The sequence below is a fragment of the Dromaius novaehollandiae genome, chromosome 5, assembly GCF_036370855.1.
Source record: "Dromaius novaehollandiae isolate bDroNov1 chromosome 5, bDroNov1.hap1, whole genome shotgun sequence".
Lineage (NCBI taxonomy): Eukaryota > Metazoa > Chordata > Aves > Casuariiformes > Dromaiidae > Dromaius > Dromaius novaehollandiae.
Window position 1 is genome coordinate 20,244,349 of NC_088102.1, and position 14,992 is coordinate 20,259,340.

General features: G+C 39.5%; 2 protein-coding genes across 3 annotated transcripts in view; one reads left to right on the forward strand and one right to left on the reverse strand.

The window, feature by feature from the left end:
• Window positions 1–11,422, reverse strand: part of TDP1 (tyrosyl-DNA phosphodiesterase 1) — a 58,866-nt gene extending 47,444 nt beyond the window's left edge. Inside the window, exons 1-8 of one of the 2 annotated variants that reach the window (XM_026112048.2) lie at window positions 11,303–11,422; window positions 10,707–10,794; window positions 9,956–10,506; window positions 8,239–8,282; window positions 7,494–7,549; window positions 6,334–6,430; window positions 4,590–4,624; window positions 2,054–2,146 (exon numbers count right to left, since the gene is read on the reverse strand). In XM_026112048.2, the coding sequence (XP_025967833.2) occupies window positions 2,054–2,146; window positions 4,590–4,624; window positions 6,334–6,430; window positions 7,494–7,549; window positions 8,239–8,282; window positions 9,956–10,502 (872 nt within the window). In that variant the 5' untranslated portion in view covers window positions 10,503–10,506; window positions 10,707–10,794; window positions 11,303–11,422. The remainder of the gene's footprint in view (window positions 1–2,053; window positions 2,147–4,589; window positions 4,625–6,333; window positions 6,431–7,493; window positions 7,550–8,238; window positions 8,283–9,955; window positions 10,507–10,706; window positions 10,795–11,302) is intronic. The other variant, XM_026112057.2, reaches the window with a different exon arrangement.
• Window positions 11,423–11,861: 439 nt separating this feature from the next.
• The window catches only part of EFCAB11 (EF-hand calcium binding domain 11), a 67,005-nt gene continuing 63,874 nt past the window's right edge, over window positions 11,862–14,992 (forward strand). Inside the window, exons 1-2 of the mRNA XM_064512202.1 lie at window positions 11,862–11,922; window positions 12,929–13,024. Of these exons, the coding sequence (XP_064368272.1) occupies window positions 12,998–13,024 (27 nt within the window). The 5' untranslated portion in view covers window positions 11,862–11,922; window positions 12,929–12,997. The remainder of the gene's footprint in view (window positions 11,923–12,928; window positions 13,025–14,992) is intronic.

The following is a 14,992-nucleotide window of genomic DNA, read 5'->3' on the forward strand; positions in this document are numbered from 1 at the left end:
AAAGCAACTAGAGTTCAGGCCTAGACAGCTATAGTCTTTTTAAGTGTAGTTTCTTGCCGCACAGCACTATCTGAAAAATGCAAGACTTGTAGCACTGGAAAAATGAAAAGGCCCATTTTGTATCCTGTACTAGCAATACCTTGTATCCTGTCTCCAGCAGTGACACTAAGCAGATGCCTAAGTATTAAAACAAAGTGAACATACACTGTATTTCCTCGTAGGGCAGACTCCAGCTGTTCTCAGCTGAGCAACTACCCCAACTCAGGAAGTTTCCACCTATTTTGCAACCCTCAGTGGACCTTGCCCCCCCTACCCCAAAGGGGGTACCCTTTTAGCATCTTCTGTCCTTCTACCATCCAGAATATCCTTTTGCAAGGAGCTCTTCACAAACCATGTAGTTGATCTGTGAAAAATTACTTTTGTTTATTTTGAAAATATTTTCCGACAGTCCCATTTCATGAAACCTAGTTTTTGTATTTGAAAATAGAACAATACATCCTCATTTTTCTCCATGCCATTCAGTTCTTTAGACCCTGTAATCTGTTTGTACAGCACAGGCTTTAGTTGCTACATGTTATGCTTTTATTAGAACTAACCTCAAAGCTGACTTTGCTGAACAGCTGTTTATTCAAGCTAAAAAAATAGCTAGGTTTCAAAACTGAATTTAAGAGAAACCCCTAACCCTGAAGCTGTGGTTCAAGTAACAGTAGTGATACATGTGCCATTTCAAAACAACATAGAGCCTGGCATAGAGCTAAGAATTGTTGTAGTCAGTGATAGTATCAAGCAAAGAAAGCTTACAAGCGTCTGCTGCAGGCATCTCATTTTCCAGACAGATATCTCCATTTCCTCAAAGTAGTCATGTCATCAAGTACCTAGGTACTCCCCTAATCTGTATCAGTCATTAGAGCATTTGTTACAATCATGTCCTTCATTTCTACGCATGCTCAGAGCTCTCGGGGTAGAAGTCCTTACTGCCTACTTGCATAGATTTGTAACATGTCTTTGAACAGCTGCAAGCACAAGAAGGATCTCTACATGCTTATTATCTCATCATGCCAATTAATGTTGATACATTCCAAATGCTTATTATTTTCCAGTGAAGACAGTCAGGCCCAAATTATATTTTTCTAATTGTTTTAACACCCCAGGATCCCAACAGCCACATCACAAGGCTTACAAAACAGTGTCTGTGCCTAATTTGTTTAACTCCCGCCAAAACAATGGAAATTAAGTTTCTAACCTGCTTTAATGATTTTTAAAATAAGCATTAATGAGAATTTAAACCCTGATTTGCAAACATATTTGGGTGCTTAATGACAGAGAGAGTTGCATGCCTAGCGCAATAAAAAAACAGACTTAAAACAGATTAGAAAGTGTCACTTAGATAAGCCACAGCAGTTAAAGATCATTTTTCAGCAAGTCATTTTTCAAAGTAGAACCAGCTTCACAGGTTTTATCATTTTTTCCTCAGAGTTTGTTCTGTGCACAATTCAGAAAATATTAGCCCACTGCAGGTTTTAGCTTGGCTGTATTATAGCTATATATGCAGGTGAGCATCTAGGCACCTAACGTAGGTCAGCACAATTTTGAAAGTCAAGACACCTAATTCTCCAAAAAGGTCATCCACACTGAACTAGATGAACTAGATCTAAAAATGGTTAAGATCAAATCCTGAGAACATTAAAAATGGGTTTTTTGCAGTTCAAACCAAGCAAGTTATTTCAAATACTGTTCCCAGTTATCTGACATAACTAACATAATCCAGCTCTTCAAATGCAGATAATTCTGCTGACAATTCAAAAAAAATGAAATCCAGCTTCTGATTTAGTACATCACAGTCAATATAGTTAGTAAAAAACCCTGCACCATACACATTCTATATGTTCCCTTATCAAATCTCTGTTGTTTATCACAAAACAAAAAAATAGATCATTACTTACACCTATCTTTCAGATCAACTTTAACATATATAACCCAGAACAAAGCATATGGGCTCACTACCTAAACTACTTGCAGGGAAACAAGAGATTTGTTAGAGATTTTTGCTTACCCCTGAGTTTTCTGGTGCCAATCTTCAGCAATAAGATTAGATGTATGTATCACAACTCGAAGACCTTCTTCATATAACAATAACATCATTTTCCTTAAAGACAGTGTACATATAGAATCATACTTTATTTTCTACTCTCAGTATACTTAAAACAAATGAATTAATAATCCATTACAACGTTCTATTAAGAGAGTTTTTTTTTCAAATCATTTACTTAGTTCTGCACAGCACAAACAATTAACTTCAAACTATGGGCATACTACTCCAAACTCACATGGAAGTCATTAGAGTATCCACATATACTTTTATTAGTGGCATCATATGATGTATTTCAGGTAATAGCTTAACATCTCATGCTACTGACTACCAAAAGCAACAATACTTGCAGAACACTTTCTACATTTCAAATAGACTCATTGTTTTGTTGCTTGTTTAAAAAAAGGAATTAAAGGTACACCAAAGGGTCTTCTACTATAGTTGAATTTATTAAAATCTAGTAGTTCTACCAAACAACTTAAAAAAAGAAAAAAGTACTTAGCTAGCTATTAGGATGGTGAAGAGGTGTTCATAAGAGGTATCTATAAATCTAAACTTGAGCTACAGGACAAAGGAGTTTTAAAACTAGTAATTGAGTTCCAGAAAAAAATAAGATACTGAAATGTATATTTTCACATAAGTGACTAAGTTTTCACAGTTGTGTCAAGACTGTATACACATGACCTAGAGGGTAGAGTGTGGTTGCCAGAGAAACCAATAATCAAAAATTAAAGTCATAAGGAAAAATATTCCTATTTTCATTGCTGTCTCATGGCAAGATCAATGCTAAGCAAACATCAGGCTCAAATTCAGGCAATGACTTACTCAGAAATTTCTGCTTTTAATGTTAGAATTTAGCAGATTAGGATTTACATACTATGCACTGAAAAGAGACAAATTTTCTGTTCTTACTGCCTAGCAATATGCAAGGCCTTTAACTCTAATTAAAACAAATCTGGAAATTATTTTGACTTATTCCAAGCACACACTGAGCTGACAGTGAAGCAAGAATTTTACAGCAAAATAATATGCTAAGATTAAGGTATATGAAAGTGATAACACTGACCAAAACACCACTTCCTCAAAATTGCTAACATGTAGTTAAGTTTTACATCATGCAACATGAACAAAGTTTAAATTTTTACATTTTTGTGGTAAAATCTGTTAAGTTTCTCTTAGAACAAAAGTGTTCTGTTACCCACTTACTCTAAACTGCTAAAGTTTTAGAAATGTTAAATATAAAATAAGAGACTTACAGCATTTAAAGAGGTTGTTTTGGGTAATCTACCTCTGAATGCATGTTCCAGTGCATCTGATTTACTGTTCTGCTGTGTCCTTACTAGCTGTGTTCCATCCACACTAGAACATGCATTGAGAGGTACACTATCCAGAACAACCCCTTTAAAATAAAAGGATTCCAGCATTTAACATCACCTTCACTTATTAACCCCAAATACTGGGATAGAAGAAATTTAAAGGGGAGCATACAGAGACTAAGCCAGCTGGTGCTTACACTATTTAAGAGAAAATAAGCTGAAGCTTTAAAAATGATCAGTTTAACAAATCAACCTTAATACCCTCAGTATCCCTCACTTACATGGAGGCACTGGTAGAGAAGCCAGATTCATTGTTAAAAATGCTGACTCCCCCCCCCATTTGCATATTTGCTTTTCCAAACAGGTAAAGAGAAGGTCACTATGCATTCTATCATAAATAGAAGTGTGCCTTAAATGAGCATTTCAGATCTATGTTTTAATTTAATGTTAATCTTCTTTTAAAAGACTTACAGAAAAAGATTAAGTGATAAAAAAATTGGAGTGCCCTGAAACCAAAGAATTTTGCTGTATGAAGCACAAGATGACATCTCTTCTTATCTGTAGCTTACAAGCTACAAATTCCCTTCATGGCACTTCTATGATATCCAACTCAAGCTTTTCTTTGAAAATCATTAATAATGTACTTATTGTTTCCAGATTTTCCAAATTTAACTGCAAAAAAACAGAGCAGTAAGACAGTGTTCTGTCGAATCTGTCAATGACTATTAAAGTCTGCGTATAGTTTTCGTATGAGTTATGACAACCAATATCTGCAGTTCACTGACTCCAGTAGTCTAGCTTGCACATCTCCCATGTAGTTAACAGCTGGTTTGTTTCCTTAAACTAGAATAATTCCATAATCAATAGATACAAAATAATGAAGGAAATTTGTCCTTAAGACTCAGCAATTTCTATGAAATCCAGTTTTATAGCCTTAAAACAACTTGCAGATACATGAAACAGATGCATGTAGAACAGAAGAGATAATACTACTTCTAGGTTTGATCTCAATATATAGTAGACCTTTCCTTCATAATCATGTCTTCAAACAGTAACAACCTAGCTTCCTATGCTTTAAATTAAAGCATTAGACACCATTTACTACTCCAAACGTGGTGACTGCATATACCAACTCTATGGTCCTCTTTAGAAGCGTAGTTTTCTGCTTCATAGCAGTTACTTACGTATGGTGAGTTCCAAATGCAATATCCAGTTTAGCCTATAGAATGAAAGAGTTGATCATCATTAGAAATTTCTATTGTGCATTTCTATATGCAAGAACATTAAGGGGAGGAAGGCGCTTTATGTCCGTTTCATTTCACTGCTCTCTAGTGGAGAAATTATGAACCATATGCAACTTTTTTCTCTTATTGCCTTTAAATATACTTTCCAATTGCCAGAAGTTATACTTTAACTTGCAATGCAGCTTTTTGCTGCAACTACTACAGCAAGCTTTCTGGTCTCTTGCCAGCAATATTTTCAGAAACAGTCAGTCTTTTCAAACTTATGTCAGTTCTCATAAGCAGTTTGATGGCTAACACTGCAAAGAAAAGAATCAACAGAGGAACCAGAGACAGAATTGCCTTTTTCTGTTCAGTGCTTTCCTCTTACTAAAATTGCTATTTGCAACATAATTTCTAGAAAAAGGATGAAATATCTTCAGACCACTTAAAAGCCTTCCTTCAGAAAAAAAGTACTTCAGTTCCATACATGCAATGGCCATGACCATGATAATAAAAGCTATCAAGCTTAATTACGTTATCAGAGCTACAGATGCTGTTAAGTACTTTTATACAATGATGGCTCCAACATTGTTCCTAGTTAATACTGGGGGGGCAGGGGGGAATATAAGACTGAAATATTAGAGTTTCATTTTAGGGTACTGATATAATGGAACACATGTAGGCTACTAGAAGACTCTAGAGCAGTATAGCCAAGTAAGAAATCCATCGCAAATATCACTTCCCCACATTAGGATCTGACTACTAACTACCCTGACAGCCAAGGCTGTCATATGGGAGATAATTACACTTAAATACTTGTTATGCATCAAAAGGAATACCTTACATGCAAAATCATGTATTTATTCTTCATGCAACCAAAGTCTTATCAGTCAAATCAAAGAACTGTTGTCAGTCCACAACTTAGTGCAAACACCTGATTAGTACAGCACACTGCAGCTCAAAAATCCTGGCCTTAGGAACTTGCCAAGTTTTGCATCAATATGATTATCTCTGGGAAGCTCAGTGTAACCAGTTTACCTGAGGAAGAAGAAAATTTCAGCATCAAGCTCCTTCCAAAAAGGAAGAAACCCCCAGGATTGAGGATATACTCCTCCCAGCAAAATTCTGGAGCGCTGGCACCTTGCCATTAACACTTCCCTCCCCCAGGCTGGAGCCAGTTACCTTGAGATTCAAGGACAGCAAAAGAGCAAGCATAACAGAGAAAATGGAAGATGCTGGCAAGTGCATGCATAGTGATTTTTAACTGTATTGCTGAAACTCTCCAGTAGTATCTTCTTGTAACATATCTGATCTAATAACTCTTTGATGAGACTTAAGATTACAATTACACGAACAACAATAATAAAATGTTTTTCTTTGTATATAAACAGGGCTTCTTTTCATCCACAAAAAGAATTTGAGTGTAATAAATTTGTGGAGAAGGTGGTCAGCCCTTCTATGAGCCCTGCAGCATTTTTGTGGGCAACTATTCTGTGTACACTATTTGTGGGTGACAGCATACAGTAATCATAGACCACCGGGAACACAGCTAATCTGTTCCTATAGTCCCGGGAAGTATCTTGCTTAAAGCATAAGTTTTTTGACTTCCCATGTAACACAAAATATTCTTCTTTTTGTCCACAACAAGGTTTTGAGCACACAGATTGCTTAATTTCAACTGAAAGATGTTACAAAAGTTAATTACCTGACAAAAGCTAATGTTCTCATACGGGCGTGCTTGTGCAAGCAGTTCAGCTTTGGATTCTCTCTTTTCCCCATGAACTATCAATAAAGGCTTCTTCCTTAAATAAAAGGAGATTATTTTTAAAACATTGAGTGAATTAGCCATCAGCCCAAAACATTCTCCCACACAGCTATGACTCCCAGCTCCTAAACCCAGTGGCCCAGTAGGACAATGGCACTAGAATCTGTTCAGATTATCAGTTATCTTCCCCCCGCCCCCCCCCCAAAAAAAACCAGGAACTGTCATATAGACTAAGAAGATTATGCTAGAGAATGTTGATGGAAGAGGAAAACAGGAAGTGTGTGTGTGTGGGGGGGGAAAAATCAGACACCAAAGTAAAAACTAGTAATACACAGACAAGTGCTCCTTACCAGAAGCTTTATCAGGAAACAGAGATAATCACTTACAACTATTGATATAGACAGTGTTGGTCTGTAAGTCAATTTAATTATTGATTTGTTATGGAGGAAATGGGGAGCAAAGAGGGAAAGGAGAGGGCAAGGCCTATTCTTGTGATAGTTTCAAGTTCACTTCCTAATACTCATTCCACTGCACTTATTCATCTTCATTTTACTAAACAAACTCAGTTATAATAAAAGTTCCCTTCATGTGTGGTAGAGTTGCAATTGTCAGAATGGAGTGTCAAAGAAACATGAATAAAAGCTGCTATTATGACAACCCCCAGCAATTCAGACCATTCCATATCATCCTGATCATTCTCACACATTTTTCTTGTGCTCTTCCTATATTCCCTCTTCTCTCTTGCATTATTGTGCTCTTAGCTCTGTAAACTGTACAGCATAAAAACTTGCTGTTCTGTCTTTAATATCCTCTAATGCATTGTTGTTTCAGACCATGATGGGGCCTTCTAGAAGTTAGTTAATAAAATCAGAAACCAATCATACTGAACTCCAAGCAGCTAACAGTGCCTCAAAAAGATGCAAGAAACTGACAGAGAATTAAAGCCATAGAGAAAGCATACAAGGAAAACCAAGAGCCTACACATACACAATCAGTAAAAATAATTTGTGAGTGCAAACATGTTTATTGCTTGATTACAAAACTTGCGTGACATATACGAGTCAGAAACTGTAGCATTTCATCTATGCAAATAAACATACCTGAATTCCTGCGGATACTGTCTTACAAGCCATTCCACATCTATACAGTAATTAAACTTGCACATAAGAAAAAGAAAACAGACTCATTAAAAAGGAAAAGCAGAGTTTGTCAAAACAATGACTACAGCTAAAAACATTTTCTACACAAAGGTATCGAACAGTACTACTTATATCATATGAACAGGTATTACTAAACTGCAAATAACATTTTAAAAACAGGTATATTTTTGAACTTCACATGCTTTCTTTAATGTTTCTTTTTAAAATTCAAGGATGAATTTAAATTATTCAATACTAAATATTAGTATTCATAGTTTAACATGCAGACAAAGGAGTCACATATACATAATGTAAAAGCTTTGGTGCAAGAACTGTTTCTTTATTCTGTGTTTGTACTGTGCACAATAGCTAGAGCTGCCATGCAATAACAAAAACATCATCCTAGACTGCACTGTATACTACACATTTCTGCCATCATCTACACACATACAAATACGCATTTTTCAGTTGCCCATTCCCAGAAAACAGGCAACAGAAAGCAGTCTAGTATCTGCCTTCATTTAGAGCAGGACACCAGATGATTTCTTTTTACACTTCAGTAAATTGTTACATAGTTGAAAACAATGAAAACCCCGATTGTGTTTTAACAGAAGCTAGTTATCAGTTACATGACACAAACATGAAATAGCAGGCTTGAGGTCAAAGTTACATTAAGTGAAATCAATTCAGCAAAAAGGAAACTCACCTGAGCAGAAGACAGGAGAGTCCCAAAAAGAGGAGACAAAATATCTATTAAAAATATTAAAGCAGAACAGCATCATTAAAAAAGTAAACATTCACATCTTGAACAGCTTGACAACTACTACAACACAAGTGCCACACTATCCATAGGCTTGGTGGAACAGAGACATGCACAATTAAATCTAACAGTTTGAATATTCAAGTCACTGATGCTGCTGTGAAGCAATTCAGGTCTTACAGTCCTAAAAAGAGTAACCCCTGTCAAAGTAGAAAAATAAAGTTAAAAACTGATTAGGAGAGAGACCAAAAGCATACAGAGAAAGGGAGAGATCACTCTTTCCTCTAGAGAGATTGCCTAAGGAACAGTGGTGGTTAGAAGCAATGAGAGTATAGTTAATGCTTATCTGTTGGAGGCTGCATGGACAGAAGCCCCCAATATCCCTTTTTTCCCGTTCTCCCCCCCCCCCCCCCATTTGGGGGCAGGGGTGGAGGTGAACTGCCCACAGTTTTGTCAAAGAACTTGCTGATCAACACAGGCCAAGGGCAGCAGATCAATAAAGGACAATGCATATCCTTAGTCTATTTTACTGTTGGGAACACAAAACACTAAACAGCTCAAGGACTTAAAACCTCAGTAACTAAAGTGCAGCAGCTACTTGAAAATACATCCTACATATATGTTCCAGCACAGACACCATATTTTATACCCATTCTCTACAAAAGTCTAGTTTGGCCAGTTAAACAAAAAACCTAGCCTCTCCCCAAGCTGAAGGAATCACTTAGCAAGGTAAGTACTCTTAAGAGAAGAAAGCTCAAAAGCCACAATGCATTCATAAGGTAGGTAAAGATGTACAGCACCATGCAACTGATACCTCTGACACCAGGTTGTCCTCAATAACAAATGCTCATAGGGAGCATATCAGGTAGGGAAACAGTCACAACCAACTGTATGGGTCTTCAACCATTTGTTCTCAAAACACTACAGAAATATATACTCCATTTCATTAGATTTCTGTGCACAAATCCCCTACTAATGCTTGCTTTTGATTCTGTCTTGTGACGCATGAGATTTCTTTTCTGAAAGAGTGGATGTTTACAGGTGTGCAGAGCTTTTCCCCCCCCTTCAGATCAGCTACAACTACCTTCACCCAAAGTATTCTTGAAACACTGCTATTGTACACTGAAGACTTCTCTCTGCTTCATGCTTACTTCAATTGCATTGAAGAGGGACCACAAACTCCAGCAGTAGAGCTCTAGAAAGGATACCCTGTACAGTTTGAAGTAACAGTAAATTACTAGGTCCAAACCAATCAGCAGTATAAAGACAAGTGCAAACAACCAATGTGGGAGGGTGGTCAGGCACCCAAGAAAAGCATCCCTTTAGGATGACAAAGGGAAGTGCATTTCCCCAAATGAACTCATGTGGAGAGCAGCAATAAGCATCATGTGATGTGCCTTGGATAAGTGAAGAGTAAGTTTGTGCACCATCACTCAGAAGTTACAAGAAAATCAGTATCAACAGCTTTATGCCATACACTCTACTTCTAAAAGAAAAAGGTGAGGATAACAGAACCAGTTCTTACAACTTGCACATTTAGAATTTGAAGCCTCAGTTACACCAAAGAATACATGCATTAAAAATAAATAAATAAATTTTTAAAAAGCGCTCTCTTGCCCACAAGCCTCCCAAAAGCCCATTTCTGTAGAACTCACTTGTTCACCTTTTATGTGTAGGGCTCCAGAATTATAATTCAGTTTGATTCCTCTGACTTTAGTGAGGAAAAATCTGAAAGGGTTCCCCCCATTCAACAAATCCCAGGTATCCTGGGCTTCGCTGGGTGCTTCATAACACTCCTCTGCCTTCTGATTCTCTGAGAGTTCATTATCTTTGTGAAAATTCAGAGGGTGCTCTTTGGGTGCATCATTCTTCTCTTCTTTCACTGTTTCCTTGTGCACTTGCTTTTCATGATCTTCAGGCTCTTCATCACTACTAGAAAGACACCAACCTAAGCCTTCTTGGCTAGGTCTCTGTTTTTCTGCTGGACGTGTTTCTGCAGAAAAACTTTTATCACTGAACTGCAGTGGAGAGGCCTTTCTCTTGTGAGCAGCTTTCCTAGCTTCAGAGCATGGATACTGTGGCCCGCTTGTTCTGCCACCCGCAGCATGCAATAATGAAGATGTAGATGGTTTCTCATTATCAGAATTATCTTCAGTACTTTCATCGCTGCTAGATACCGTCCATTTTCCATGTGCTCCTTCCTGAAGCATGTTCCTAGGGGGGACAAAAAACCCACAAAGTTCTACCATGTTTCCTGTGCTCAAGGCCATTTTCCTTCCTACTATCCTTTCACTCATCCCCATGACCTTTATAGCTTCTTTATTTGACAGGATCTCCAGGCTTCTGGCTAGGAGATATTTCATAGCACACAAAGCTTATTTGCTTTTGCATCCAGGAGACAAAGAAATACTCACAATGGAAGCAACCATCAAAGGAGAAGCAGCCCGTGTGTAAGTCTGCACACTCAGAACTAGCTGGGATAGGAGCACATGCACAAAAGCCCTTAAAAAATAAAAGGAAAGACTTTCATCACATAAATATTAGTTACACCAAGGTTAACTATTAGGTCTAGCACACTACATTGCAGACACACAGGAGCAAGAAATAAAACACAGCTGTAGCCAATCATTAACACCCCACTAACAGCCAGAAACTAAAGTTACTGTGTCAAAAGACTAGACAAGCGAGCTCAACCGAGAAACCAAACCGCTCCGCGGCCTGCAATAACCCAGCCGATGCTGGCCCGAGCCCCCCCCCCCCTTCCAGCTGCCCCTGGGGACCGGCCTGTCCCCCGCCCCAGCCCCCTCTGCCCCGGCGAGGCCCTCAGCCGCGCCCACCAGGGCGCAGGGCCAGAGCCGCGCGGCCAGCCAAGAGCGCGGGAGCCGCCAGCCCGCCCGCCCTGGGGCGGGGGGTGCGAGGCCACAGCATAGGGAGCCCCAACGGCCGCTCCCGCCGCCAGCCGGGCCGCAGCGCCCCCCGCAGGGACCCCACGAGCCCCCGCGCTGCTCACCTCAGCCGCCGGCCAACGCGCCGCCAGCGCCAGCACCCGCCCCTTCCCGTTCCGGCAGAGCAGCGGCAACTCCCCCAAGCCCGAACACCCGCGCGGCCCCCGAGCTAAAATAAGAGGAGGCAGCGGCCCGGCTCCACCCAAGCTGCCCCGCCCCGCCCGCTCCTAGCCAATGGCGCGCTTCGAGTCTCAGCCAATAGGCGCCGACGCTGCCGTTGCTCGACGGGAGCCGATGGCAGCGCGCGGGGCCCGCGGGCGGGCCGGGGGGTCGCTGCTGCCGCGCTGCGGGAGCGTGAGGGGCGCCGCCGGGCGAGGGGCGCCGCCGGGCTGGGCCCCTTCTCGCCTCCCCGCCGGGTGCGGGTGCACGGGGTGGGCGGCCGCGGGGCCCTGCCTGCGCGCCCCTTCCCGGTGGGCTGTGGCGCGGGGGGCGCCTGCTGCTGGACCTGAGGGGCCTCCGTCCTCCGCGACTGCCGGAGAGCCTTTCCGCCCCCTCAGAGGGGCGGGGGGCATCGAGAGGCGTTAAAGCGGCCCTGGCATCTCCGGCCGCGGCAAAACAGTCACGTCCTGGTGATTGGAGTTCATCTAGAAACTCTTCGTTTGACCCCGCTGTCAGTTTAGGGCAGGTGTAGCATTTGCATAATCAGTCATTCAGCTCCGTGTTAATTGCTGTGTCTGCAGCCCCCGCTAGCGAGTTCACTGCGAGGCAAGTTCAGGAGGGGAGTGGGAGGAAAACAGGTGTGAAATTAATCCAAGTAAGACATGGGCTACATCAAAGCTGGCTCTAGCTAACGAAATGCACTCTCAGAGCATTTGGGTCTCTTTATACTAATTTATTATCTGCTTGTGACTGCAGTTAACAAATAATGCAAGTGCCTTGTATCAAAGTGTAATAAAATCAGCAAGCTACACCTAGCAACGTCTTACTGAAACTTGCTTATGTAATTTCCTTAGCCCTCTTCTGCGGAGTTCTGGTATAACACCGCCTGCAATGCTTCTTCCTGAAGCAGCTCGCAGATATGCTCTTCGATGCTACAAGATAAATGTGAAAACATTTAATGGTTTATCAATGCTTGCTGAAGCTCTTTTGAGGCTGAAAGCCTCTTATGAGAATTAGCTATTTCTGTATATTGTGTGCTTAATCTTTTATCTAGGTATAAAGTACAGAAAGTGTATTTTCTTCTAAAAATAGCTGAGAAAATTTGCTGTTTTTTCCTGTCTGTAGAGTGCCTTCAGTGAGAACTAAATATGCCTGGCATCTTTCAAGAAAAAAAAAAAAAAAGATCTGGTAGAAACAAAATGTAGTGTCATTTGGTTTCTAGAATTCTGTACCAGGTATACTGGTACAGAATATTTACGCGGAAGGCATTCTTTGTTAAGTGCATAAAACAGAAACAGAATATATTGTAACTTATCAAAAATTTAGAATTAAATGGACTAATCATAGTAGTTTCAGCTGGTGTAGGACAAGGTTCTGACTGAAATAGAACTAATATTCTGTAGCTTGTTTTAAATAGCATAGCTTATTCTGTAAATATCTGTTTTATTTTTCCTGTAACTATTATTCTAAGTAAAAAAATTTGTGTTTCAGATCAGATTTATTGTTTTTTAATGTAAATAATTTTTTTACAGGTTTTTGAAGCATGTGATGAAGATAACAAAGGCTATTTAAGCAGAGAGGACTTTAAAGTTGCCGTAGTAATGTTGTTTGGTTACAAACCCTCAAAGGTATATATTTTTATCATTTATGTTCTGAAGATTCAGCATATATGGATGACTTGTAGAGAACACTCTTTACAGACTGGTCTGTGCTGATTGGAATGGGCTACACTAAATTTGTTAAACAGGAATACTTCTAGATTCTTAAAGAAATTTTGTTATCTGAGAGCATTTATTTCAAAAGAAAATAATCAAACCACTACCTTTTCTGCTGAGAAGTTATTGCTCTAGACCGTGATTAGCAGAAGGATGTACTGTGCAGGTATGAAATAATTGATATACTGAGCTTATTGTAAAGCTGGAGATGAGATCCAAATTACTGTTTCTTACTAGTGATGCACTCTGTTTACTTTGTGTTACCATTTGGCAAGAAACTACTGCATGTCATAATAACAAGTGCATATTCTTAAAAGCATAGATATTTTGCGTTTTAAATGAAAGTTGGGCTTTTTTAGTTATGACAATATAAATGAATAGCTGTATGAAGATATTAAGAAAAGAAAGGTTTATTGAAAGAAACCATGTGTTGCATACTCACAGAAAGATAAAGGATAAATCACGTGGCTTAATGCAGTTCTGTAAACTATGTTTCTTCTGTAGTAGTGTAACTGATCTCAAAAAGAGCATAAAGAATACATCAGTTATATGTTAAAGCGAAAAAAAACCCTTTTAAATTATAAAAATGTATCTTAGCTGTGCATAAACATTTCCCAAATGAGTTAGGGCCAGATCTGAAAGTTAGGTTTCTAAATTGAGTCTTAACTGCTGAATTCTGAACACGAAAATGCTCAGCTTCCCCTCACCCTAGATACTGCACTAAATGGCAGACCTCATGCTAAACTGCACCCTAAACTATAGGCAAGCCCTGCTTTTGATATTAATATGCCTACACATTAAAGCGTGGTTCCTGGCCAGGCTCTGAACTATATTAGTCTCTCTGGCTTATACCTGCCTGTACTCAGTAGCTGAGAATTAGCTTGTTCTCCTGTTTACATTCTCTGAATGTTTCTCCCAGTAGGAGCAGTCAAAGCATGCTTACAGCATTCACACAAGAACTGGTTCTGTGTGTAAGTCACTGATGTCTCCTGCTTGGGAAGAAAATAAAAGTGAAAGACTCCCTGGAGGCAAGAGGATTCAAGTTTAGATGTTTCTTCCTGAAAAGGTGCTAAGTCACACCTGCTGTCTCTCAAGGCAGGGCTGTGACCACCTGACTGTAGACCATTCTCTCTCTGCAACTGCACAAGAACGAATTAATGATACTGGTTCCCAGAGCTATTCGGTGGTCTTGTGGTTTTGCTAGCTCCTTAAGTTGTCCCAATTCCAGGAACCGTGACTTTCTCCAATGACTGATTACTCATTGTGAAATACTGAGAGAGCACTGGATTGACAGACACTTTTCTTCGCTGGTTTGACTAATCTGTATTAACTGTGGGGTATGGCACATCCACATCTTTTGTGCTTCACTGTTGGTTAGGCCTTGCAAGTATTTTCTTCAACATTTTGGTGGTCTTAATCCAGTTCTGAGAAACATAGCTTTCTCTATGCACTAGACAGGAAACAAATGCTGCAGTTAAATTTTGGTTGATAGTATCCAGTTCTTGAGTATTTTAATGTCAATTTTATTTTGTTGTCAAAATTACTAAAATCAAAGACTATAGTAACAGCACTTGTATTTCTTCAGAATTCACTAAACCAGTCCTGACACAGCACTTTGAGGAGCTTTGCCAAGAAATAGGAAATGGTGTGTATGTGTTACTAATTAAGGCAAAATTGTTTCCTAAACCACGGTACACACTAGCATATGTTTGTTAGTAGAAATGGCAGCTGTTTCGCATCACCTGCATTTTTAGTAAATTGGTAAATTGCTGCTATGTCATTTTTATAGCTCAGGTTTTTGTTTGTTCTTTAAATAAAAAGTAATGCTAACTTTTCCCACAAGATGTCACCAAAAAACTCTTTGCTGGAAGAAATGCAAAC